Source organism: Ochotona curzoniae, unplaced genomic scaffold, assembly GCF_017591425.1.
Source record: "Ochotona curzoniae isolate NIBS_2020 unplaced genomic scaffold, NIBS_Ocur_1.0 scaffold_1037, whole genome shotgun sequence".
Classification (NCBI taxonomy): Eukaryota; Metazoa; Chordata; class Mammalia; order Lagomorpha; family Ochotonidae; genus Ochotona; species Ochotona curzoniae.
This window is the reverse complement of record NW_024467083.1, coordinates 33,914,052-33,938,369: the sequence shown is the minus strand read 5'-3', so window position 1 is coordinate 33,938,369 and position 24,318 is coordinate 33,914,052. Positions and strand designations below refer to the sequence as shown.

Genomic DNA, 24,318 nt, shown 5'->3' with positions numbered 1-24,318 from the left:
TGGTTCCGGCTTCCTTTGCAACAGCGAAGGCCTTCCTCAGCTTCTCAGCCTTCAGCAAGGGTACCGAGTCCCCGCTGTCACACACACCCCCTAGCCAGCCCCCCACCCCCCAAGCAGCTGACAGAGATGGAGCTAGAAGGAGGGAAAGCTGGCCTCCACCTCCACGGCATGCGAATGCCCTGGCTCCCTATTGCTCGCCACCAGGGAGACCCCGCCTCTAGTTCCCGTTTGATTTCCCCTCCAGCTTGCATAGCTTCGGTATCCCCCAGCCCACCCAGATCTCGGTAAAAAGGGGTCTGTATTCCGGTCTTTGCTTTGAAATGGACTCCGAAGGCCAGGAAGGAAGTGGCCCCCGGTTTCCCTGGAGAGCTGGAGGATGGATGAAGTCCTCCCGTGCGGTCGGCTGGCCACACGTAGCCTGAAGTTAACGCAGGGAGAGGAAGACTCAACTGCGGGCCGGCTAGGTACCCGTGGGGGTTAGGATAAACAGCTAACAGGCTGTGCCACAGCAGTTGGAGCGGAAACAGGCAGAGGGGCCCCTCAAACCTGTCCAGGGGACCCCCCCCCCATCCCGCACTTCTTCTCCAAGCTGTCCCAATACAGGCCCGGGCGTCCTGTCCCGCTCGCCGGTACCCGCCCTCTCTCTGCTCCGCCTCCCCCTTCCTGAGCTCGGGCAGGGGGGAGGAGACAAGGGTTTGAGGAACTGGCTTTGGGTGCTGGGCGAGGGGAGTCAGACTTCCTGTCCCTGAGCCCGAGCCCACGCGTGCGGGCTGGACCCCTCCCCCTGCCCCCCGCTTCCCCCCATAGTAGCTGGACGTCTGGGTCCGCGCCGCGTCCTTCCCGCCGCGCCATTGGATTATGTCTCGGATCGAATCCCTCACGCGGGCGCGGATCGAACGGAGCAAAGAGCTGGCGAGCAAGGTGGGCTCACAAATCTCTTCTTTCCTCCGCCACGGCCCGCCCTTAGGACACCTCTCTGCCCTGACCCTGTCCCCCCACCCACCCCGCGCGGTTCTCCCGCACCCCCAGCGTCTGTGCGCACCCCGTATCCCCGCCTGCTTCCTGGGCGCCAAAATCGGGCGGAGCGGCGGACGGGAGAACGGCGCGGCCGGGACGGGGTGGGTGGGGCCGGAGGGAGTGGGGAGGGGGTTGGGGAGCTGCGTAGGAGACACGACCCGCGCCTCCGGCTGCGCCGAGATCCCGGGCGAGGGGCGGGCTGGGGCTTGGACGCTTCTCCTTGGATCTGCCGGGACGGTAGTGGGGCCTCGCGAAAGAAAGTTGCTCGGGTAAGGCCAGGAGCGGGAAGGGGGGGGGGGCGCTGGGGTGGGGGTGGGGAAGCCTTCCCGCACCCCCACTCCGCCGGGGGTCGCGTGCTCGGGGAGCCCCCGTGTCTCCTGCCTCTGGCTGTCTCGCCGGGAGAGCTTGGTCCCCCTTTGTCCCCGCCATCCTGCTCATGGGGCGGGCGGGGGTGATTTCCCAGCTTCCTCCCCCCCCACCACCAGCACCAAGGCCGCCAACCCTCCACCCTTGCGAGACAAAAGTCAGCTCCTCCTCTCCAATGGACTTTCCAGCTGTGATTCAGCTCTCCCCACTGGGTGGGTGGGTGGCTGGGGTCAGAACGACCAAGGGACTATCACCTGCAGGTGAAGGGAGCTGAGGTCTTTGTGTAGCTGGATCCTTTCCTCCATCCCAATTCTGCAAGGAACCTGGAACACAGGGTTTCCCCCCAAATCCCTGTCTGTGGCGCCTGCTTTCCAGGCTCCTTTTTCTCCTAACCTGAAACAACGGGAAAGCCTTGGGCCCATGCACTCTGTGCTCTCCCGCCCAAGCTCCCCGCTTAACTCTCTTATCTTCCAGTCTGGAGGCCCTGCACCTGCCATTGCATGAGCCTGGGTGTGCAATTAACTCTGCACACGGCCTGGGTGACCCCGTGGCTTCTCCCATTCCCAGTCGCCTGGATCCCTGTCTTTAGGGGCAGGCCCAGTTTTAAATGCCCTGACCCCTCTATATACTCTAGCACCTCTCAGTCTCCCCAGGGGAGGCAAGGATGAAAAAGTAAGAACTGGGAGAAAGATGATGCAGGCGCTCAGGGCCTCCTGGCCCCTTGGAGCAGCCACACTTGTTTTCCGCATTATCAGAAAGGCCAGGACCCAGCCCAGAGCTGGCTTAATCTCTGGCCTGGCACAACCTCTTCCCTCCCACACTCCCCGCATGGTCAGAGGGGAGAGCAGTTCCCGCTCTTCTGAACGCCCCCAGGGTGGTGGATGCCCCTGACCTGCCTAGCTGCTGGCCAGGCTACCTGTCTGGAGGTTACTGAGTTGGCAGAGGCTCTTTGGACCGGGTAGGGTAGAGGGCCAGAGAGGGAGGGTTGAAATTGCTTTCTACTACCTGGACAGCCACTGGGGATTGGTTGTGGGGCCCGAGACAATCAGAGGCCCGCCCCCCGCCACCCCCCACAAGGTGGCTAAAGTATGGTAGAGTGGTCGGGTATAGTAGCTGGCTCCGCTGCGCTGGCCAGGCCAGGCCCGCCAGGCCCAATCCCAGCTCCAATCCCAGCTCCAAATGTCTTGTTTATTTTTTCAACCGTTTGAGCTGAGACCCTGGAGAAACGCCAAGGGGGGCGGGCGGGAGAGTGTCTTTTTTGAAACCACGGAAATTTGGTTCCACCCTAAAAAGGAAAGCCAGTGGGGGGAGTCCGGGGAGGGAGGTGGGGGGGTAGACCTGGTGTGGCCCCAGGAGTAGAGTGGGGTTCTTCCGGGAAGGTAGAGAGACAGGCTGCTGGCTTCAGCACTGGGGAGACCTGGTAGGCCAGAAACTGTGGGTCCTCATGCTCTGGTTTTGGGGGTTTTGTTTTGGTTTTTGGTTGTGTGTGTGTATTTGCGGGGGAATCCCTCTGGGTGTCTAGAAGAAGCCTGGCTGTTTTCTCTCCCCTGGGGAGACTGGGGATCCTGACTTGGGGATGCAGGGGGCCTGAGAGGCCACAGGAGAAGGGTGGTTGTCAGTTTGGGTTGGTCGGAAGGGGAGGGCCACCTCCGGAAAGCTGTGGTTACAGAAAGGGGGAGTTGGTTCTTAGCCAGCAAGCCCTGGGTGCCCCTTCCCCCTCCCCCATGTGCACCAGCTGTCTCCTTTCTTTTTATACTGTGGTGGGAAGTACAGGCTCCCCCTCCCCTGGTGCTGGAAACCAGGGAGCTGGTCTGGTCCTCATGCTCACCACCCCTTGCCTTACCTGCCTTCGTGGGGCCCTGTTGGCAGGAGGAGGAATTGGCTGTTTCCTGCCCACCCTCCGAGGATCCCCTTTCACAGTGCCCCAGGACGGGCAGCCTTTAGCTTTGCTGGGTTCCTAGTCTTCCACGCTGCCTTCAGCCCTCCACCCCCTCAGTCCTCTCTGCTCCGTTTCCTACTTCCATCAACTCCACATCGACCCAGGCCACTCCACACCCTTGCTCTCTTGATCCTGCTGTCTTGACCCCAAACGCCTCACCTTTGTGTCCCTCAGAACAAAGAGGCCAAGAGACCTGGGACCCCAGCAGCAGAAGGGAGAGCGTGTGGAAGGCAGGCGGAACGGGGAGTGCCTGAGGAGGGACCAGTTCTTTGTTCTGAGACACGGGAGAGGTGGCTGGCTTTGTGTGCAGAGGGGCCAGCACGATGGCCAGGAGACACACGGTCCGGTGGGCACCTCAGGGAGCTGAGACGCTTGACTGGCTTGGAAGGAGAGTTGAGGAACTGATGGTGGATGATTGTCGGAGGGGGGGGATTGGGGGAGGTTGCTGAGACTTTGGGTATGGCTGAGGGGGTAGATTAGATAAGGATTCTAAGGGTCTCCGGGAAGGTTAGGGAAAACTGAGTGAGGGGGGAGGGGAGAACTGTATACTCCGATGGGGGAAGGGAGCCGAAAGCTTGGGGAAGTCACCCAGTGTTTGCTGGGACTTGCTGGGCTCTGGAGCAAAGGCAAAGAAGAGGGGTCTGCCCTTGCCCTGCCCGGGGCTCTGGAACCGGGACCCTAGAATCCAGGAGTAGGCGGATTTGAGTGTGTAACTCCTGCGTGGCACCTGGAAGTTGAAAGGTTATTGTGTGTGCACACGTACATGCCTGCCCTTCTGCATGCCCTGTTACCCATGCCCTGGGGTACAGCTTGGCATGGAAACCACCAGGCTAGGGGGCCCAGGCCCTCTGGACATGGGGAGGTCGTCTTGTTCTCAATCACAGTCTAGTTTGGTAAGAGAGGGGTCTTCTCAGGTACTGACTGGGCTCTTCTGGGTTTGTTTATGTCTGGTGGAGAAGGGATACTGGGGGTGGGGCTGCAGGCAGCAGCTGCCCCCCTCCTCCCAACTCAGCCGGCCTGCCCTGTGCCAGGAGGGCAGGGAGTCCTGGCACAGCCATTGTTCACTTGCACAAACACCCGTCTGTTTGCATCGCTCTCTTTTCCCTCTCTTCTCTCTGCCTGCCTCTCCTGGCCCGACAGGTGTGGCCGAGTGGGGGGCAGGCCAGGGTCCAGGATGCTGGCGGCGTCTCAGGGTCTCTTGGCCTGGTTTTGTTTCCCCTCGCACCCGTCGTCTTGCCTCACGGGGTTTGCCCACCCCCACTGCCCAGTGTCTCATCTTCGTTCACTAGGCAGGCGTAGATGAAGTGCCTTTGTGTGTGTGTGCTGAGTGATGTCTTTCTGTGTTGGTTCTGGCTTTAGAGTGCTTGCTTCCATTTGGCCACCGTCCCTGTTCCCTCAGCCTCCTGTCTTCATCCTGTCCCTGAGATCTGCCTGACACCATCCCAGTTCCGTGGCCTGGCGCCCTCTCCTTCCTCATTTGCTAGCTCTCCAGCTCAACCCCGTGACCCAGCGGCACTCCATGGCTAGTGTCCTTCTTAGCCAGTGCCCTTGCACCACCGTCTTCTCCAGTGACTGGGCCACACATGGCTGCTCCCATTGCGCTGGAACTCTCTAGACCCCAGACAGACAAACAGGGGTCTGGGCAGAGCTTTTCCCACTCCCGCCCCTGCCCACCCTCATCTTGGTGCAGCTGGCACCGAGATGGGTCCGAGTGCCACGTGGCTGATTGAGACAAGGGCAGCTGAGAGCTTTGGCCTTGTCTAAAGAAGCTGTAACGCATGGGGAGGCTCTGCCACCCACTGGGGGACACAGGAAGCCAAGGGTCAGCTTGATCATCGTGTGTGTGTCCCTTTGCATCTCAGCTGGCCTTGGTGTATTGCAGCAGCTGAGCCCTGGGGCCTTCTTCCACTTGCCCGTCCTTGTTTCCCAGAGTGGCCTGCAAGGGAGGAAGGCCTAAGTTTGTCTTGGGACCTCCCAGAGAAACCGTTGTGATCTTAGGCTTACAGAGAAAGAGGAAGAGGAGGAGGTACCAGTGAACAAAGGACCTGGGCCAGGAAGGTAGGGCCTCCCCATAGCAGGGATGGGATCCCAGGACTTGCTTGCTCATTTCCCTGAGTTCCCAGGCATCTGCTGATATATCCTGGTATACGTGTCATATACCAGGTGTTGTATTGGTTGCTTTTACCTAAAGACTATGAGCCAGCGAGAAAGGCTTCCTATGGGGTTTGTGAGAAGGCACAGAATAGATGCTAGGTGCAGAGGCCAGAGCACAGCCAGAGGGACCTCTGGGTACCAGGCTGGGTGTTGTGGACTGTGCAGAGACAGGCAAGGCCCCGACTCGGATCATGCTGGTTGGCACACTGTATCCTGGAGGTGACACAGACTCTGGTCTGCGCCCTCTCTCCTTCCTGATGCAAGCGCAGGCCATCTCTGGGACAATAGTGCTAGGCAGCGCCAGCCAGGGCCCCGCCTGCAGCTGGCCATGCCCCTGCTGGGCTGTGCTGCTGCTATGGCTGCTGCCCGCTGCTGGCCCACCTAGAGGAGAGCGCTGCCAGAGAGGGTGAGTGTCAGCAGGTAGAGGGGCAACAGCCAGCATCCTTGGGCACTGATGCCAGGGAGGTCCAGGGCCCCAGATAAGGCTGTCACTGTCCTCCTTCTGCCTCCTTTGGCCACTCCTCGCTGGCCTGGAAGGTGGGTTCTTGGGGAGGGCAGAGGGCAAATATGGAAAGGGGGTGGGTGCTCACTGCAGGAAGTAGCTCATTTTCTGCCTGGGCGGGTTCACGTTATCTTTTTTGCTACTATTCTCAAGTGTGTGTCCCTTACCTGCTTTGAATCCAAGTGTAAATATAAGTGCTTCCGCTTTCGGTTTGTGTGGAGCAGAGCAGGCCAGGAGGGTGGGAGAGCAGGGGAGAAAGAGTGCGTGGGAGTGGGAAGACATCACGGGACCTGGTTTGAAGGTTCTGCCGGAGTTGTTCTTCAGAGGGAAATACGACCTTCAAAAGACATTAAATCAATTAAAGAGCTATAATTTAGAACCAGACAGATGGAGGTTACACCAAAAAGGGAATTTGGTGATGATCCAGGTAGGGAGGGCGCGGAATGGAGACTGGGAGGCTGGGAGGAGGGTTTGGGGGGCCGGAAGGGGATGTCCTGTTGGTGCCCGAACTGAGCAAGGTGCTGGTGGGGAGGACATGGAGGGAGAGGTAGGGGTTGAAGATGCAAAGATAGGGCCTAAACAGGCCAGGAGCTGGGTGAAGGAGGAAAGCAAAGTAGGGAATGGGGATGAGGAGGACAGGAGGGAAGACATTGGGGCAAATAGGAAGTCTGCAGACCTTATGGCCCTGTGCGGCCAGCGCCCCATGGCCCCTACATTGCTGACTCTGCTTCTTTGCACTTCCCCTTTTCTGCCTTAAGCACCAGGCCCAGAGTGCTCCCACCCCCAAGCTGGGAGCCAGGACCTGTGCCCTGGGGGCCACCCACTGAGTCCTAATTCTCCATCCTAGAGCCCCTGAGAATTCACATCCGCCTCTCTGAACCTCAGAACCAGTGGCCTGCCCGCCCCCACCCCTCACCAAGGAGTTGGGGTTGGGGAGGCCAGAGGCCAAGGAGCTGGCTTTGTGGGAAGGTGGAGGGGCCTTGCAGAGGGACAGGGGAGAGGTCAGGATGTAAGGCCCTAGAGAGTAGGTGACAGGGATGGCCACTCACAGTCACCCCAGAGTGGTGTCTGAAAGGATTCCCCAGAAAGCCCGAGGGAGCGGTCCCAAGTTCCATTCCCCTGGGAGGGGAGGAGGAAAAGTCAGGCTGCTGGAGAGCTTTTCTGTCTGGAATGAGCCGGAGGGCCGGCTGGGCTTCCTTCCTTAAGAGTCCCAGTGGAGGAGGGACCTGGATGGAAAGCTGGTCCTGTAGCCTGTGGGTTGAGTTGGAGGATGGAGGGGGACATGCACCAGCTGCCTAGAGTGCTGCAGAGGGAGGAGTTAGGGGTCTGGGAGCTTGACATCCAGGCTGGAGGTGGCAGTGGGGCAGTGGGAGGGGGCACAGCGTGCCCCCTTGAGGTGATCCGCCAGGGCCTTCCTGCCCCCCATCTCCCCCCCCCCCCCCGTGACTGCCACAGAGACAGCGGCTCCAACACTGGTTGTCATGGTTATGAGAGGAGCTAACTCCCGTAGATTGGAAAGCGCTGGTGAGCTGGCACCCTCTGCTTCGCCTGCTCTCCCTTCCTCTCTTGCGCATCTCTCTTTCCCCCCTACCCCCACCCCAGCACGGGAGGAGAGAGTACAGCAGCTCGGGGGCGAGCAGAGCAGGGGCTGGGAGGTGGAGTGAGGACGCAGAGACCTAGAGCCGGCAGGATGAGTGGCAACAGGAGGCAGCCCAGCCGCAGGGGCCAGGTGGGTCTGGGGCCCAGGAGCCCCCTAGAAGCAGGCTGCTTGGAGCTACTGGAGTGCATGCCTCTGGCCCTGTGGAGGATCAGCTCTGCTTTAGGGACTGGTGCCTCATCAGTCCTCTGATGTGCTCCAGCATCACGGCTCTGCCTTTTCTCATCTCTGTCTGCAGACCCGGGAGAAGGAGAAGATGAAGGAAGCCAAGGACGCCCGTTACACCAACGGGCACCTCTTCACCACCATCTCCGTGTCGGGCATGACCATGTGCTACGCCTGCAACAAAAGCATCACAGCCAAGGAGGCCCTCATCTGTCCGAGTGAGTCGTGTGGAGCTTGAGTGGCGCTCTGACTTGCTGCTCACAGACCCCTCTCCTCCCCCTTCTTCTGCTTGTCCTCTGTGCCCTGCTCCGTGAGAGCCACTGTCCTCCCTGAGTCCCAGCTGGGCCCCGGTGCCAGGGCCGGACGCTTGATCCCCCTCTGCTTGTGCTAACGCCGAGAGGGTGGGGGCTGGTGACGGAAGACATAAGCAAGAATAAAGCTGAGAAGGGGGAAGGAGGCCGTTGGGGGGGCCGGGCGGGCTCCCCTGGCAGCTGTCACCCACTGGGCTCCCTGCAGCAGCTGCTGAGGGTCAGGGAAGCTGACTGGGAAAGAAGCAGAAGTGTGTGCGTGTGTGTGTGTGTGTGTGTGTGTGTGTGTGTACGCATGCACACACACGGGCTGGGTGGAAAGCTTCCAGCCTGGTGGCTGGGGTTGCCCATATCCTGGACAGGGTATTTAGGGTGGTCCCCCTTGCCCGTTCCCTGTCTGGGGGAACCCTAGAGCTCTGTTGCTAGCATCAAAGGCCAGGATGAGGACCCTGTGTCTCAAAATTTCTAGTGTGACTACACAGTGAGAAAAGAGGAATACAGCAGGAATGTGTGTGTGCCGGGAGGTGGGGGCAGAACTGCTGACCTCCAGCCAAGTCCGAGGGTAGCCTTAGAGAGACAGAGTTCAGGCCAGGAATTGCTGCCTTCCCCAGGAGGTGCTGGGCAGAAAAGGCTCCCTGGCCACCCCTCCCCCAGTCCCTCTGCTGTAGGCTTTGTGAGTTGCAGCCCAGGAGCAGGGCCCCGAAGCTCCCACTTTTGAAATCTCCCATGGGATCTAGGGAAGGAACCCCCCAGCACCAGTCCACGAGGCCTCCCTACTTCCTCGCTGCTCAGTTTAGTTAAGAGGATGAAGAGGGAACCCCATCTCATCCCTCCAGAGACCTGACAGAGTACCCAATCCGGAAGCTCGTTGCCAGGGGAACTGGGGAGGCAGGCGGCACTATTTTGAGAGCAGGTGGAAAGCGGAGGTTCGATCCAGAGACACTAGGTGTTGGAGGGGTGTAGGAGCAGGGGCTCCCAGGGCAGGGATGTTGGGGGGAAGGGCACAGCTGCAACTCCACCTCTGTCTGCCCCCTCTGCCCCACCCTGCTGGCCTTGTATTTGTGGAAATGAGCGTGGTGCTGGGTATTGTCTGAAGGAGTTAGCAGAACTTCCGCTGTTGCTGGATTGGGGAGGGGCAGCCGAGGTAGGCTGAGGGCTGTAGTCTCCTCCAGGAAATGGACAGCAGGGAAAGGGCCGGTGAAGAAGGTGTTGGTTCCGAGGTCTGGCCCCTTCTCCTCTCCCGTCTCCTCTCTTTTCCTGCCTTCCTCTTCCCTCCTCTCCCATGGCTAGCTGCGGTACAGGATGGAGGAGCAGCAGATGGAGTGTGGGAGCTGTGGGCTTGCCTCAGTGGAACAGAACTCCCTGGGCCTGCAGGGAGAAGGCAGCCTGGAGTCTTCAGGTGCAGGGCAGGGGCTGCCCCTACTGTACCACCCAATCTATCAGTTTTGAGGGCTGGCAGAAAAGAGGGTGGCCTCTGGTTTGAATCCATGTCTGGTTTGAGTCCAGCTCTGCCGCAGGCTGTGTGACTCGCAGCTGGTACCTTCACCTCCACAGAAAGCTTGCTCACCTGTAGCAGAATAGTTGAATCACACCCACAGGGCCTTCAGGATTGGGATCCTGTGGAACATACCGTGCCTGGAGTGCTTGTGTTTCTCTTCTCCCCTCCTGGCCCCCACAGCACAGCTGCCCCATCTTCTGTTCTGGAGGAGTCCTTTCTCGCGTTCCTTGCCACTCCCAGCCACCTTTGCGCTTCCCAAGCTGGTCTCTTGACACTAGCAGTCCGACTTCCCTCTAGACCACCCCTCATACCATGTTTGGGTCCTGATGGCCCACCATTCCTGTTGGCTTGATTTCCCTAAACATCCATACCCTTCCTCACTTCATTTCCAACTTGCAGGAAGAGGGGATGGGAAGGAGAGGGGTAGGGGCAGAGGTGGGGGGGGGGTGAAATCTCTGGGGACGTGTGTCAGGAGACAGGGTGCCTGCATGTGGGTGTATCCTGTCCTGTGCCACCCGACCCCCCCTTCACCCTCTCTACCCACCCTCCCAGCCTGCAATGTGACTATCCACAACCGCTGTAAAGACACCCTGGCCAACTGTACCAAGGTCAAGCAGAAGGTGAGACGGCACGGAGGGCAGCGGGCTGGGGGAGAGGGTCATGAATATGCGGTGCCCTCTCCATGCCTTTCCCATTCATTCCCTACCCTGTGTGCCTCAAGCTCCCCTCCTCACCCTGGGACAGCCCAGACCTTCAACTCCAGGCCTCAGCCCCCAGAGTTTGCCAGACTTCCGGCTTACAGATATAGTCCCCACAGCATTGGACCTGGCCATCTGATAACCCCCAGCCACAGTGCCAGCACCTCCTGGCAGGACCAGCCACCCATCTGCTGCCCCAGACCTGTGGGGGAGACCCTTGGGTGACAGCTGCTCCTGGTGTCTCTCTCTTGCTCCCTGCCTCACAGCAACAGAAAGCCGCCTTGCTGAAGAACAACACGGCCTTGCAGTCTGTGTCTCTCCGCAGTAAGAGTAAGTAAAGGAGTTGCTGGGCTCTGCACTCCGGAAGACCCCTGGAGAGGGGTGGCCCTGGCCACTCACCTCATGGGTTCTGCTGCCCCCCTGAGGTCATTCCTGGACACACCACCCCCTTCTTTGGAAGCTGAGAAAGGGGAGGAAGAACACAAGGACTGATTCAGACTTTGTGGCTTAGAGCCTGGGACAGAAGAGCTGAAACGGAGATGAGGCTTAGGGACAGCCTGTCCCCTGCACCTTATGCTGCTGTAACCAGTTGTGTGCTGCGACTGGGGAGCTTAGGTGGCAGCTGACAAGTGCCAGACAGTGTGGTTTTAACAGAGGAGCCCCCCCCCCCAGTCCCTGCTCAGTAACTGCCTGAACCTCTCTATCGTCTTCCTTTCCTTTGATCAGGAGCTTCTTTTAAGTCTCCCACACGGGTTCAGGGTCCCAGGCTTTGGGCCATCCTCCGCTGCTTCCCCAAGTCATAAGCAGGGAAAGTGGAGCAGCCAGGACACGAATCGGTGCCCATATGGGATGCTGACGCCACTGGGTGGAGGATTAGCTTGCTGCACCAGCATGCTGGCCTCCCTCTTAGCCTTTCTGAGCTTCCCTTTGCTCACAGGGTTGTCCCTGGAAAGAGATGAGAGGCAAGGCTCTTGGGGAGTGCTCAAGGTGACTGCATCATTCCTGTTGTCTCCCTTGCATGGGAGTCTAGGAGACCAGGAGGCCGGATGGATCCTGGGCAGGCAGGCACAGACTTTACCCTTTGCCCTCTTGCTCTCTCTGCCCCCCAGCCACCCTCCGGGAGCGGCCAAGCTCTGCCATCTACCCCTCTGACAGCTTCCGGCAGTCTCTCCTGGGTTCCCGCCGTGGCCGCTCCTCGCTGTCTCTAGCCAAGAGTGTCTCCACTACCAACATCGCCGGGTGAGTGCCTGCTGGGGGAGATTGAGAATGGAGCTGCCCCAGGAGTTGGGGAGCTGGGTGAGCCTTCTCCAGCTACATTATAGACACACAGGGAAGGAGGTGGAGGGGCACCTGCCCGCTGCCTCTGGAATCCTGTCCGTGGCACTCCTAGCCGGGAGGGAATGCTCTTGCCCGAGCTGGTAATGCCAACAGCCTCCTAATTCCTTCAGCCATTTCAATGATGAGTCCCCACTGGGGCTTCGCCGCATCTTGTCTCAGTCCACGGACTCCCTCAACATGCGGAACCGGACATTGTCAGTGGAATCCCTCATTGACGAAGGTGCGTGGGCCCGGTGAGGAGCATACAGGCCCGGGTAGGGTCCCGGCAAGGGTATGCGGCTCTAAGGTGCTACCTGATTCAACGTACAGGTGCAGAGGTGATCTACAACGAGCTGATGAGTGACTTTGAGATGGACGAGAAGGATTTTGCTGCCGACTCCTGGAGCTTGGCCGTGGATGGCAGCTTCTTGCAGCAGCATAAGAAGGAGGTGATGAAACAGCAGGATGTCATCTATGGTGAGCCAAGTCCCTCTCCTCCCCTCCACTTTCACTGCTGCCATCCGCCAGTGTCCTGTCTGCCCACACCCATCCCAGGGCCCTTTCCCTGTTAGCCTGTTGGTCGCCACACTGCTGCCATCCCACACATGCCCACCAGACCTCCACCACTGGGTGCTATTATTTTCCAAGATCCCATCTTTGTCCTTGGCCTCAACTTGAAGCTTTTTTTTTCCTTTCTTTCTTTTTTTTTTATTTCATTTATTCAAAAGGCAGAGTGACAGAACTTCTGTCTTTTGGTTCACTCTCTAAATAGCTTCAATGATTAGGACTGGATCAGGCCAGAGCCAGGAGTTTGAGCCAGGTCTCTCACAAGGGTCTAGAGGCCCACACACTTGAGCATTCATCCTTTACTGCTCTCCCAGGCACAGTAGCAGGGATTTGGATTGGAAGTGGCACAGCTGGGACTCAAACTGCCATCTGTGTGGGATACCACAGCTTGCAGGTGGAGGCAGCCTAACCTGTTAACGTCACAGCACCAGCCCTCATCCTCAGTCCTGACTCTGCCTGTGCCATGTCCAACACTATGCCGGGAACCAGGGGAAGCCTGACATTTGAAACTCCCCTGTTCCTCACCCTGAAACAGCGAACAGCTTGTGCTGCTAAAACATTAAAAAAAAAAAAACCTAAAATCTAGTAATGTAGTATGCCAGCAGGAAGGGGCCTTGGAGTCCTCCTGTGGACGCCCTGAGGGTCTTTAGCCTTGCAGCCCCACCCATGATGGCCGTCCAAGCCAGGGTAAAGGCCAGATGTCCGGCTGTGCCCACAGAGCTGATCCAGACGGAACTGCACCACGTGAGGACGCTGAAGATCATGACTCGCCTTTTCCGCACGGGGATGCTGGAAGAGCTGCAGCTGGAGCCCGGCGTCGTCCAAGGCCTGTTCCCCTGTGTGGATGAGCTCAGTGACATCCACACGCGTTTTCTCAGTCAGCTGTTGGAGCGCCGCCGCCAGGCCCTGTGTCCCGGAAGCACCCACAACTTTGTCATCCACCGTTTGGGGGACCTGCTCATCAGCCAGGTGGGAAAAGTTCCCTGGAAGGGATGTGTGCCTGCCTGGTGAGGGCATTTCTTACCTCCCACCAAACTCAGGAGACTGGGGCCAGCTGAAGAGGCGTGTGTCTGAGTGAGGACGGGGTGTGGCATGCGTGTGTGTGTGTGTGCGCGCGCGCGTGTGTGCGCGTGCACAGGGTGAGGAGGGGAGAGATGCTGATGCAGCCCCACCCTCCCCCTGGGGTCCAGTTCTCTGGGCCTAGCGCAGAACAGATGCGGAAGACCTACTCGGAGTTCTGCAGCCGCCACACCAAGGCCCTGAAGCTCTATAAGGAGCTATACGCCCGGGACAAGCGTTTCCAGCAGTTTATCCGGGTAAGCTGACCTTCCCAGACCCAACCCTGGCCTCCTGGGTATGTGAGACTAGCTCAGGAGCCACATTCACTCATATTCTTGTGCATGCTGTCAGCAAGCAGCCCTCACTGCTGCTGCTGCTGCTACTGGTGGCAGCTTCCCAGGTACTTTCCACTCCTTTGGTTGGTCCCCATTTTCACAGCCTAGTCCCTAGAACTTAGGTATCTTGTGTCTCTTGCCCTCTTCCCATGGCCCTGAACCCTGCCCTTTCCTTGTAGAAAGTGACCCGCTCAGCAGTGCTAAAGCGGCATGGGGTGCAGGAGTGTATCCTCCTGGTGACTCAGCGGATCACCAAGTACCCGGTGCTCATCAGCCGCATCCTGCAGCATTCTCATGGTGAGGTGACCCAGGGAAGGTAGGGATAGCCCTCTGGGCAGCCTTCAGCCTTCCCTCCTGGGAGCTAAGGCTGGAGTGAAACTGGCTGAGCTGCCCCCCTCCTACCTGCTTTTCCAGGGATGGAGGAGGAGCGCCAGGACCTGACCACAGCACTGGGGCTGGTGAAGGAGCTGCTCTCCAATGTGGACCAGGATGTGCACGAGCTGGAAAAGGGGGCCCGCCTACAGGAGATCTATAACCGCATGGACCCTCGTGCCCAGGCCCCCGTGCCTGGCAAGGGCCCCTTTGGCCGGGAAGAGCTTCTGAGACGCAAACTCATTCATGACGGCTGCCTGCTCTGGAAGACGGCCACAGGCCGCTTCAAAGGTGAGGGGGCGCTGGCGGGCAGGAGAGCAAGAAAGAGGAAGTAAAAAGTGCATGCCACTCAGCCAGTGGGAATTCCCCCAGTGGTGGCCCCATTTGAGGGCCAGGCTGTTGGGGCGGGGCAGGAAACGAGGTATCTGCTGGTGCAGCAAAGTGTGAATCCTGCATTCAACCTCAGGGACCTCAGCCAGGCTTCTTCGCTGTGTGGATGCCTTTCTCGGGCTCCAGCTTGCCAAGAGTGCTGCCAGGTCTGATGAAGACAAACTCTCAGGCCAGATGACAAAATTAGGGCACTAGGACTGAGGAAAAAGCAGGAACTCTGGAAATTTGGTGGGGTATGGGGATAGGGTCCAGAGGAGGGAGAGAAGCGGGGAAGGAAGAGCAGGTACAGAGGGAGCATGTTGAGGACTTGGGAAGTACAGAGTTGGACAGCGCTGGCAAAGGTTTTCCTACCTAAAGCAGGGCCAGAACGCAGCAGGTTCAGTGCCATGGGGGTGAGGAACGACGGCTGGAAGTGAAGGATGGTGCCTGGGCCCCATGTCCCGGAGTCCCTGCTGCCGGCAGTGTGGGGATTGATTTTACCAGTCCCCACCAGCCTCTTTCTCCTCCATCCCCTTTCTCTCCTTCCCATCCCTCCCACGCAGCAGCTAAGAATATAAACCAGGGGGGGTGTTAAAAATAGCAAGGCGGGAGAGCTATATTTCTGAAGCATTTAGCAAAAGCCCTTCCCTGCCGTGAGCCCACACAGTTCAGCAACACCACCGCCCCCCCCCCCCCACTGAGGGCGTGGGGTGAGGGTGACCTTTCCGGATGGATGACAGGGAGTCTTAGAGAATTGACCTTGGTCGCCTCCCCTAGTCATAGCAACACAGGACCCTGGGGGACTCTCAGAACTCCCTGGGTGGGAGAGTGGGGAGCAGGAAAGGAGCCACAGCAGGGGCTTGCTGGGAGTAGGTGGAGGTGGGTGGGGAGAGGAGCCACACAGGGATGTGGATTGTAAGTCAGATACCCCATAGGGTCTGGCCTCGGATAGGCGTAAGGCCTGGAGTTGATGACCTTGCTCTCTGAATTCCCACCATGTCGGGTGCACTCTGGAGCCTTCTCGCAGAGTCACATGTATTTCCTACTGATACCTAAAGCCATTCTCACTACAGAACCCCACAGCCCCATGGTGGACTTTATTAGTGTCCGTAGCCTCTAACTTAGGAAACTGGAAGCAGTCAATGGGAGGAGAATTTTCTCCAAAGGCACTGAGTGACCCTTGAATCACTTGATTTAAAAAAAAAAATGTATGTATATATACATATATATAAAATAAGTATAAATATTATATATATACTGGGCCTGGTACAGTAGCCTAGTAACTAAAGTCCTCGCCTTGAATGTGCCCAGATCCCATCTGGGCACTGGTTTGTGTCCCAGATGCCCCACTTCCCAACCAGCTCCCTGCTTGTGGTCTGGGAAAGCAGTCAAGGATGACCCAAAACCTTGGGACCCTGCATTTGTGGGAGACCAGAAGAAGCTCCTGGTTTCGGATTGGCTCAGCTTCTGTCATTACAGCCTCTTGGGGAGTGAATCATCAGACGGAAGATCTTCCTCTCTGTATATCTGACTTTCCAATAAAAATAAATAAATCTTTAAAATTTATATATATATGTATATATATATGTATGTATTTCAAAGGTAGATTTTACAGAGAGAAGTAGAGACAGAGAAGGTCTTCCGTCTGCTGGTTGACTTCCCAAATGGCAGCCACGGCCAGAGCTGAGCTGATCCAAAGCCAGAAACCAGGAGCTTCCTTTGGGCCTCCCATGTGGGAGCAGAGGTGTAAGGATTTGAGCCATCCTCTGCTGCTTTTCCAGTCCATTAGCACTGAGCTGGATTGAAAGTAGAGCAGCTGGGACTCAAACTAGTGCCTTACATAAGGGATGTTGGCGCTGGAGGTGGAGGATTAGTTTGTTACACTACCATGCCAGCATCTGATTAGATACATATATGTATAAAGATTTACTTATTTTTATTGGAAAGGCAGATATACAGAGAGAAGGAGAGACAGAAAGATCTTCCTTACACTGTTTTACTCCCCAAATGGCCACAATGGCTGGATCTAAGCCAATCTAAAGCCAGGAACCAGGAACTTTTTCCAGGTCTTCCACATGGGTGTGGGGTCCCAAGGCTTTGGCCATCCTCCACTACTTTCCCAAGCCACAAGCAGGGAGCTGGATGGGAAGTGGAGCAGCTGGGACATGAAGCAGTTTCCTTATGGAATCCCAGCACATGCAAGGCGAGAATTTAGCCATTCTATTCTTAAAACTGCATATGTGAGACACGTGAACTCTGTTACAGATCATCAGTAGATAAGGGGGGAAAAGGAATAGGGAGATGGTCAGGCTAATGTGTCTGGAAAGGCCGTGGCTGATGGTCTGTATACTTGAGTCTCTGTGCCCCACATTGGGGACCTGGATGGAGTTGTGGATTCCTGGCTTCAGCCTGGCCCAACCTTGGCCTTTGCAGTCGTTTGGAAAGTGAAACAGCAGATGGAAGATCTCTTTCATTTTCTCTGTCACTGTCTTATACTAAATCTAAAAAAAAAAAAAAAAAAAAAGAAGAAAAAGAAAGGAGATGTAGAGCCCTAAAAAAGGTGGAGAGAGGAGCAGACAGGGTGAGATGGGAGGCAGGGGTTGAAGCCACCCACAGCAGCTGGCTGCCCTGCACCCTTGGGGCTGACCGTTATCCCACCCCCTCTGCCAGATGTGCTGATGCTGCTGATGACGGATGTGCTAGTGTTTCTCCAGGAGAAGGACCAGAAGTACATCTTCCCTGCCCTGGTGAGACATCTATTCTCTTCTCTCAGCCCCTCTCCACCCACTGCCTCTCCCCCCACAGCCCTCAGTCAACAGAACTCCTCCATAGTCAGCCAGCCAGCCAGCCCGCCTTGGGGGAGGAGGCAGCTGGAGCAGTGTCTGCTGAGTGTGTGCAGACATTGCTCATGTAGATCACTGAGTACCGCAGTGTGACCACCATCCTCATGGTGTATGCACCGTGTTCTGGATTCCAAGCAATCAAGGCGTGATGTCATAGCATCCCAGGAGGACGCACCCCCTCTGTATAAGGGGCTCCAGTGGCTGTGGAGTGGGTGTTCCATGAGTCCTGGAGTTAGACTCCCACGGACACTGTGGGCAAGATGTGTGGCACTGTGATAACAAGCAGATTAGCTAGCAGATGTCATGGCCATGCATGTGTGTACCTGTGAGGAAGGTCTGTCCTCACCGCCAGCTTGCACATGGCGAGTGAAGCCGATTGTTAGGCCAGCTGTGTAAGGTCACACACACAGCTTACTCCTCAGCAGCCCCAAACCTGGTCTCTTCAGTGCCCCACAGTGACTGCAAGCCTGTGAGTACTCGCAAAGGCTTGGAGACTACAGTCCCCTGAGGACCAGGAGTCCACAGACTCACTCCGATCCTCTTATTGGCTTGGCAGGACAAGTCCTCGGTGGTGTCGCTGCAGAACCTGATTGTCCGGGACATTGCCAACCAAGAGAAGGGCATGTTTCTCATCAGCGCTGCCCCGCCTGAGATGTATGAGGTGCACACGGCGTCCCGGGAGGACCGCAGCACCTGGATCCGCGTCATTCAGCAGAGTGTCCGTGTGTGAGTGTGTGTGTGCGTGTGAGTGTGTATGTGTGTACATGCAAGCACCTGTGCACCAGGGCAGGCCAGGTGGCCCAGCACAGGGAAAGTCAGCCACACCCCGTGTCCTAGAAGGTCACGGTTTGTCTGCCCACAGCCCTGAGTGCCTTCCCCATATAGCACGAGCGGAGAAGCAGCGTGGAAGACTGAGGTGGCATCCAGTGGCGTAGCTACCTGCTTGCTGGTGGTATAGTTTGGCCGGCTGCATTCCCATCTCGGTGCGCAGGCAGGCTGTTGCTCTTACACTTGCATAGCACTTTCCCTGTATTTTCTGGTGATGAATCAAGGAGGCACTAATGAACACAGCAACACAGACTCTCAAAGAGCCGCAAGCAAACCCAGTGCTGAGCCGCAGGTCCTCGTGCGCGTTTGCCCTGAGCCAGTCAGCTGCGTGTCTAAAGTCAGGGTGGACAAGGATGAGTCTCTGTGTTCTCAAAGACAATGCCCAGAGTCCGCTAAGGAGGACGTTTTAACTTCTTTAAAGCTTTCAGGGATTGGATTCTTAAATGTGTAAACTTGATGATATTTTGGTTTTTACTGGTACAGTTTAGGTGTTTTTTTGGCTGTTGAGACTTTGGAGCAAGTTTTTCAGAACTCCAAAGTGTGAGATGACCTATTCCAGGAAAATGAACTTGAAACACCTGTTGCGCCAATGACAGGCCCCTCCCCTCGCAGGTGTCTCTCTTAGTAGTACTGACATTTGCCGCCAGGGAAGACTGTAGCTAATATGGCGTGCCTGTGTGTTGATGAGCCTTCTGTAGTGGCTTCACAGCCTTTCATTTCATTTCTAACAAAAGGAGCCCAGGAACAGGTTAGTCATCTCCCCTTTCTGATGAGGAGGTGGAGAGGCCAGCACCAGGTAAACGGTGGAACCAGCAGCCTTGCCAAAGCCTGAACGTAATGTTGAGCTCCATGCCGCCCTCCCAGGTGGCCTTCAGAGAGGTTCCTGTCAGTAAACGTAGAGAATGTGCCTGAAGAAAGGAAAGGAAAGAGAGCAAGCAAAGCCAGGGTGTCCCCAGGAAGGGGAGGGGGCGAACAGAATGTATTGCAAAGGATCCTGGGAGCTGATACCTCATCTGAAGCCTCACTCTGTCCCTTACCTCCGCCCGGCCTGTGCTCTCTCCAGGTGCCCATCCAGGGAGGACTTCCCCCTGATTGAGACGGAAGATGAGGCTTACCTGCGGCGAATCAAGAGTAAGTTTGCCACCTGGAAGCTCACGAAACAATTCGTGATATAGCCATGTCACAGAATACGTTACACTCAGCACAGGGATGCCCACATCCCATCACGGAGGACTGGCCTTGATACCCACTCCTTTCCAGACTCCCGCTTTCTGCTACCAGAGGCCCTGGGAAACAGTATCAGGGCTCAAGTCATTAGGTTCCCTGCCTCACATGGGAGCCCTGCGTGGAGTTCCAGGCTCCAGGGCTTCAGCCTAGCTCAACCCCAGCTGTTGGGGACATTTAGGAAGTGAGTCAGTAGATGGAAAAGTCTCTCTCGTGTCTCCCCGCTGTCAGTCAGTCGTCCATCTTTGAGAGTGGCTGCTCAAGCTCTCACTGTCACATCTGCAACCCAGCTCGCCAGGAGAAGTAAAGGAACAAGGAGAGCTAATGGCTCATTTATTTTTTCTTCTTAAGGCTTATTTGTTTGTATAGGAAAGGCAGAACAGATTTTTTTTTTAAAGATTTTATTTTTATTAGAAAGTCAGACATACAGAAAGGAAGATCTTCATCCACTGATTCATTCCCCAAGTGGCCACAACTGCCAGAGCTGAGCCAATTCGATGCTGGAAGCTTCTTCTGGATCTCCCACGTGGGTTCAGGGTCCCAAGGTTTTGGGTTGTCCTCAACTGCTTTCCCTGGCCATAAGCAGGGAGCTGGATGGAAAATGGAATACCCGGGATATGAACTGGCACCTATAAGCAATGCCAACGTTATAGCTTAACCTACTACAGCCCAGCATGGCACCAATCCCATTTTAAGGGGAGATCTGGAAGCACCTTACATCCACTGGTCAGAATTGAGTAACACAGCAGAGTCTAAGTGCAAGTTAAACTAGGTGCTGGAAGGAATTAGTGAGTTTGAACTAGAGGTTTGAATTTATTAAGATGCCTGCCTCTCATCCAAGTGCTTGGATTAAAGTCCCAGCTCTGCCTCCAATTCCAGATTTTCTGTGCTGTGAACTTGTGAGGCAGCAGGTGAAGCCTGGCATCAGCAGCTTTGTCCAGATCTCCCATGTGGGTAGCAGGAGCCCGAGCACTTGGGCCACCCTCCGCTGCCTTCCCAGGCACGTTAACGGGGAGCTGGATGGGAAGTAGAACAGCTGGGAGTCAAATCATCGCTCATAGGGAATACCAGGACTGCAGGCGATGGCTTAGCTTGCTGTGTCATAGCCCCGACACACATCTGTCCTTTTCACAGTGGAGCTGCAACAGAAGGACCGGGCTCTGGTGGAGCTGTTACAAGAGAAAGTTGGGCTGTTTGCTGAGATGACACATTTTCAGGCAGAGGAGGACGGTGGCGGTGGCATGCCCCTGCCCACCCTGCCCAGGGGCCTCTTCCGCTCTGAGTCTCTTGAGTCCCCTCGCGGCGAGCGGCTGCTGCAGGATGCCATCCGAGAGGGTGAGAGCGCCCCCGGGGACAGATCCAGGCTTGTGTGCTCACTGGCCCAGAGCTGGACACAGACGAGCGCTTGTCAATCCCCAAGTCTGTCAGTGCGCAGCAGGAGTGTCCATACCTGGGAGCAGACAGTAGGAGGAGATCCAGTCCCTGGCACTGTGTGACACTTGTCATGCTGCCTATCAGTCATCTTCAGGGGGCTGTGCAGTGGCACCTTCGATAGATACCCAAGTGTGCCCATGTATGGTGGGTGGGTGAATGGCACCTCGTGGAGTCAGGGTCCCTGCCGCCCTCACCACATCCCCTGTCCTCTCAGTGGAGGGCCTGAAGGACCTGCTGGTAGGACCTGGAGGGGAGCAGCTCTGGACACCTCGAGAAGCACCCCTGCCCTTGGAAGCAGACAGCGGTGGTAACACAAGCCCTGGGGTCACTGCCAGTGAGTGACAGGGCAGGGCACTGATGGGGCTGGTGGGGGGTTGAGGAGCAAGGGGTGGCACCAGAGATTGAGGGGGCAGGTGTTGGGATCCCCAGAAGCTGAGCCAGCCTGTGTCCCCTTCGCTTCAGATGGTGAGGTCCGAACCTTCAATGGTTCCATCGAGCTCTGCAGAGCAGACTCTGACTCCAGCCAGAAGGTGGGTCCTTGGGAGGCACCAGGGCCAATAAGGGAGGCACCAGGGAGGGTGGGACTTGCGCACCTGCTGACCTCTGCTTGCCCTTCCTGCAGGACCGGAATGGAAACCAGCTGAGGGCACCCCAGGAGGTGAGACAGAATGGGACAGGAGACTGAAGGGCAGGTGGCCTTGGTGAAGTTGGGGTGTGGGGGAGAATCTGAACTTCAAAGGCCTCCCTAAATGCTGTGCCCCCACAACTGGCCTGAAATTTGGGCCTTGTCCCCACCCCCTCCTTTGTTCCCAGGAGGTGTTACAGCGCCTGGTCAACCTCTATGGACTTCTGCATGGCCTCCAGGTCAGTGGGGCTGGGGGAAGAGCCAGGCCTAGTCACACTAGCAGGCCCAGGTGGTCCCTCCCGCCTTGTTCTGCAGGAATCCCATCCCAGACCCCAGGGGGGTCGGAGGAGGAGGCAGAGAGAAAACAGGGTTCTGGTATACTCTTGGGTACCTATTCCTTTCCCTCTCCCAGGCGGCTGTGGCCCAGCAAGACACTCTGATGGAAGCACGGTTCCCCGAGGGTCCCGAACGCCGGGAGAAGCTGACTCGAGCCAACTCCCGGGACGGAGAGGCCTGTAGGGCCGGGGCTGGCCCCGTGGCCCCTGAGAAGCAGGCCACGGAACTGGCACTCCTACAGCGGCAACATGCATTGCTGCAGGAGGAGCTGCGGCGTTGCCGGCGTCTGGGTGAAGAGCGGGCCACTGAGGCTGGCAGCCTGGAAGCCCGGCTCCGTGAGAGCGAGCAGGCTCGGGCTCTGCTAGAGCGGGAGGCTGAGGAGGCTCGCCGGCAGCTGGCCGCCTTGGGCCACACAGAGCCGCTTGCACCTGAGGCCCCCTGGGCCCGTAGGCCTCTGGATCCTCGGAGGCGCAGCCTCCCAGCAGGCGACGCCCTATACCTGAGTTTCACCCCGCCGCAGGTGAGGCCCTTGTGGGAATGGGAGGGCCAGGGAGTGAGTTGAGGAGTCTAAGAGCAGTTAGAGCATTTTGAGGGAGGGAGAATTAAACCTAGATGGGAGTTAGGCAAAACCAGCCAAGGCTGGAGCTCCTGAAGCCATGCAGGGCCCCACCACCCTTCCCAGCGCTGCTCATCCATGGCCTGCCATCCCCAGCTGAGCCGAGGCCACGACCGCCTGGACCTGCCTGTGACTGCTCGCTCTGTCCATCGGCCCTTTGAGGACCGAGAGAGGCAGGAGCTCGGGAGCCCCGAGGAGCGGCTGCAGGACAGCAGTGACGCCGACACTGGCAGCGAGGAGGAAGGAAGCAGCCGGCTGTCCCCACCCCACAGTCCCCGAGGTGAGAGCCTCGCAGTGGCCATGATCCACAACAACCCTTGTCCTGGGCCTTGCGTGGGTGGGCCCTGACCGACCCCTAAGAGCCCTGCCATCACACTAGGGGAGGGACATGGGGTGCTGAGTCTAGCAGCAAAGTGGACATGGCATTCTTAGCTCCAGCCATGACCTGTCCTCCCAGCCCCCTGCAGCTCTAGTGCGCATACATCTGCGGGAGGTGCAGCCCCAGGGGAGAGGCTGGCTCCTTGAGAGAGGTCCTGCTCACTCCTCATCGCTGGCTCTGCTTTGTCCCCTCTTCAGACTTCACCCGAATGCAGGACATCCCGGAGGAGACGGAGAGCCGTGACGGGGAGCCTTTGGCTCCTGAGAGCTAAGGGGGCTCCTCCCCACCACCCTGTGCCCCACTGAAGAATGTGACTGAAGGGGCCAGCCCAGGGTGGGTGGGGGGACTCCACTCTGCCAATGAGGAGGGATCATTGCAAAGAACTGTTGACTGTCCTTGCCAGCTCTTGGGATCCTTGGATACCTGGGGCCCTTTAGGAAGCCCGGGAAGGGGAGGAGGGATTTAGGCCACGGTCCCTACCACCTTAAGGAGGGGGAGCATCCAGAAGCTACACCACAGATGCCAACCTTCATGCCTTCTTCCCTCTACTTTAGGAAAATTTATTTATTTATTGTTTATTAGCTATGGGGGTGGGAAGGGGAAATTTAAAGGACCAGGGACACGGGAACCAAGCCATAGGGATCAGGGGCCTTGTCCTTTAACACTACCGGGTGCAGTCAGGTTTAACCGCGCCGCGGCTGCTGCTGGCCTCTGGCCCGCACACCCCTCCAGCAACACCGGTCCCCAAGGAGGGCCGCAGGTGCAGGACCCCTTCATGGAGGGCCGTGGGTGGGGCTGCGGCTGGCCTCCTCTCTTCCGCCCCTCCACCCCTCCTGGCCTCGCACTGCTCTGTTCCCTTGGCCTGCTGAAGCCGATGGCATAGAGGCTAGGTGGCCCTGAGGGGGACAGGGCAGGGAAGGCAGATCCCCCACCCCCCAAGGACCAGTCTTTTTTTCTTTTTTTTTTTTGTACCAAAGCCAGCTGCACGTGTTCTATATATATTTTTAAGAATGTAGGCCATTAGGGACCGTAGCCTTTTATTTTCACGGCTCTGAACTTAAGGGGTTGAGGGATAACCGTGACTTCTCCAATGGTCTACAGTCACGGGGCATGTATTCTGACCTCTTCCCCAGCCGTCTAGCAGTTCAAGGGCACAGGCTGGGGACATGTGGATGAACCCTTGACCTCAGTTTTCCACCTAGGTAGCCGTGACCCAAAACCTCAGCAGGAATTTGGGGGAAGTTTTCTTAACCAACCCCCAGAGCCCACCAGCTCCAGTCATTTTTCTGTCAATTTGGTTATCAAAGAAAAAAAATCAGGGAAAATTAAAAACCTGGAACCCCACGCAGTGCCGTGTCTCCTGCTGTGTGCCATGTCCCAGGGTAGTGTGGGAGGGGGGGACTGCTGGCCTGCCTCCTCCTTGCTGGTGGGGGCAGTCCATGCCTCATTGAGAAGGCACCCACAGAAGAGGATGCTGGGAGACTGGTATTTTTCACACTTCACAAGGACAAAGCCAAGAACGCTAGGCCATTGAGGAGTTCTAGAAAATGTGTTTTCATGTTGTTCGCACACCGTGCTCAGACACAGCCTGCTGTCCTCTGTCCTCAGCCCTGCTCGTTCTTCAGGCCTCTGGCAACCCTCACTGGAGTGCCTGTAGAGGCAGGGAGAGACCACCATCTTCACTTCCTGTTCTTGGTGGATGCCTTCCTC

The 24,318-nt window shown here is 57.4% G+C and overlaps 1 protein-coding gene across 5 annotated transcripts; it reads left to right on the top strand.

Moving 5' to 3' along the window:
• The first annotated feature begins 721 nt into the window (after nt 1–721).
• Nucleotides 722–23,949, top strand: ARHGEF2 (Rho/Rac guanine nucleotide exchange factor 2). 5 transcript variants are annotated; one of them, XM_040998279.1, is made up of 22 exons: nt 722–921; nt 7,874–8,018; nt 10,159–10,226; nt 10,571–10,634; nt 11,414–11,543; nt 11,753–11,862; nt 11,958–12,098; nt 12,907–13,157; nt 13,379–13,504; nt 13,762–13,879; nt 13,997–14,245; nt 16,994–17,070; nt 17,723–17,892; nt 19,058–19,125; nt 20,353–20,553; nt 20,867–20,986; nt 21,115–21,182; nt 21,275–21,310; nt 21,466–21,516; nt 21,690–22,133; nt 22,326–22,509; nt 22,806–23,949. In XM_040998279.1, exons 1-22 carry the CDS (start codon nt 859–861, stop codon nt 22,877–22,879), a joined length of 2,958 nt encoding a protein of 985 aa, XP_040854213.1. In that variant the 5' UTR covers nt 722–858; the 3' UTR covers nt 22,880–23,949. The 5 variants fall into 5 exon arrangements, with proteins under 5 accessions (XP_040854213.1, XP_040854215.1, XP_040854212.1 ...); XM_040998281.1 differs by having other exon boundaries at nt 723–921; nt 11,952–12,098; nt 20,867–20,959; XM_040998278.1 differs by having other exon boundaries at nt 723–921; nt 11,952–12,098.
• The last annotated feature ends 369 nt before the right edge of the window (nt 23,950–24,318 follow it).

Coding starts and splice junctions, on each gene's coding strand:
- ARHGEF2 (XM_040998278.1), top strand. CDS start 859: ATGTCTCGGATCGAATCCCTCACGCGGGCGCGGATCGAACGGAGCAAA. Junction 11,544..11,752: donor TCCACTACCAACATCGCCGG/GTGAGTGCCTGC, acceptor TAATTCCTTCAG/CCATTTCAATGATGAGTCCC. Junction 17,893..19,057: donor ATTCAGCAGAGTGTCCGTGT/GTGAGTGTGTGT, acceptor TGCTCTCTCCAG/GTGCCCATCCAGGGAGGACT.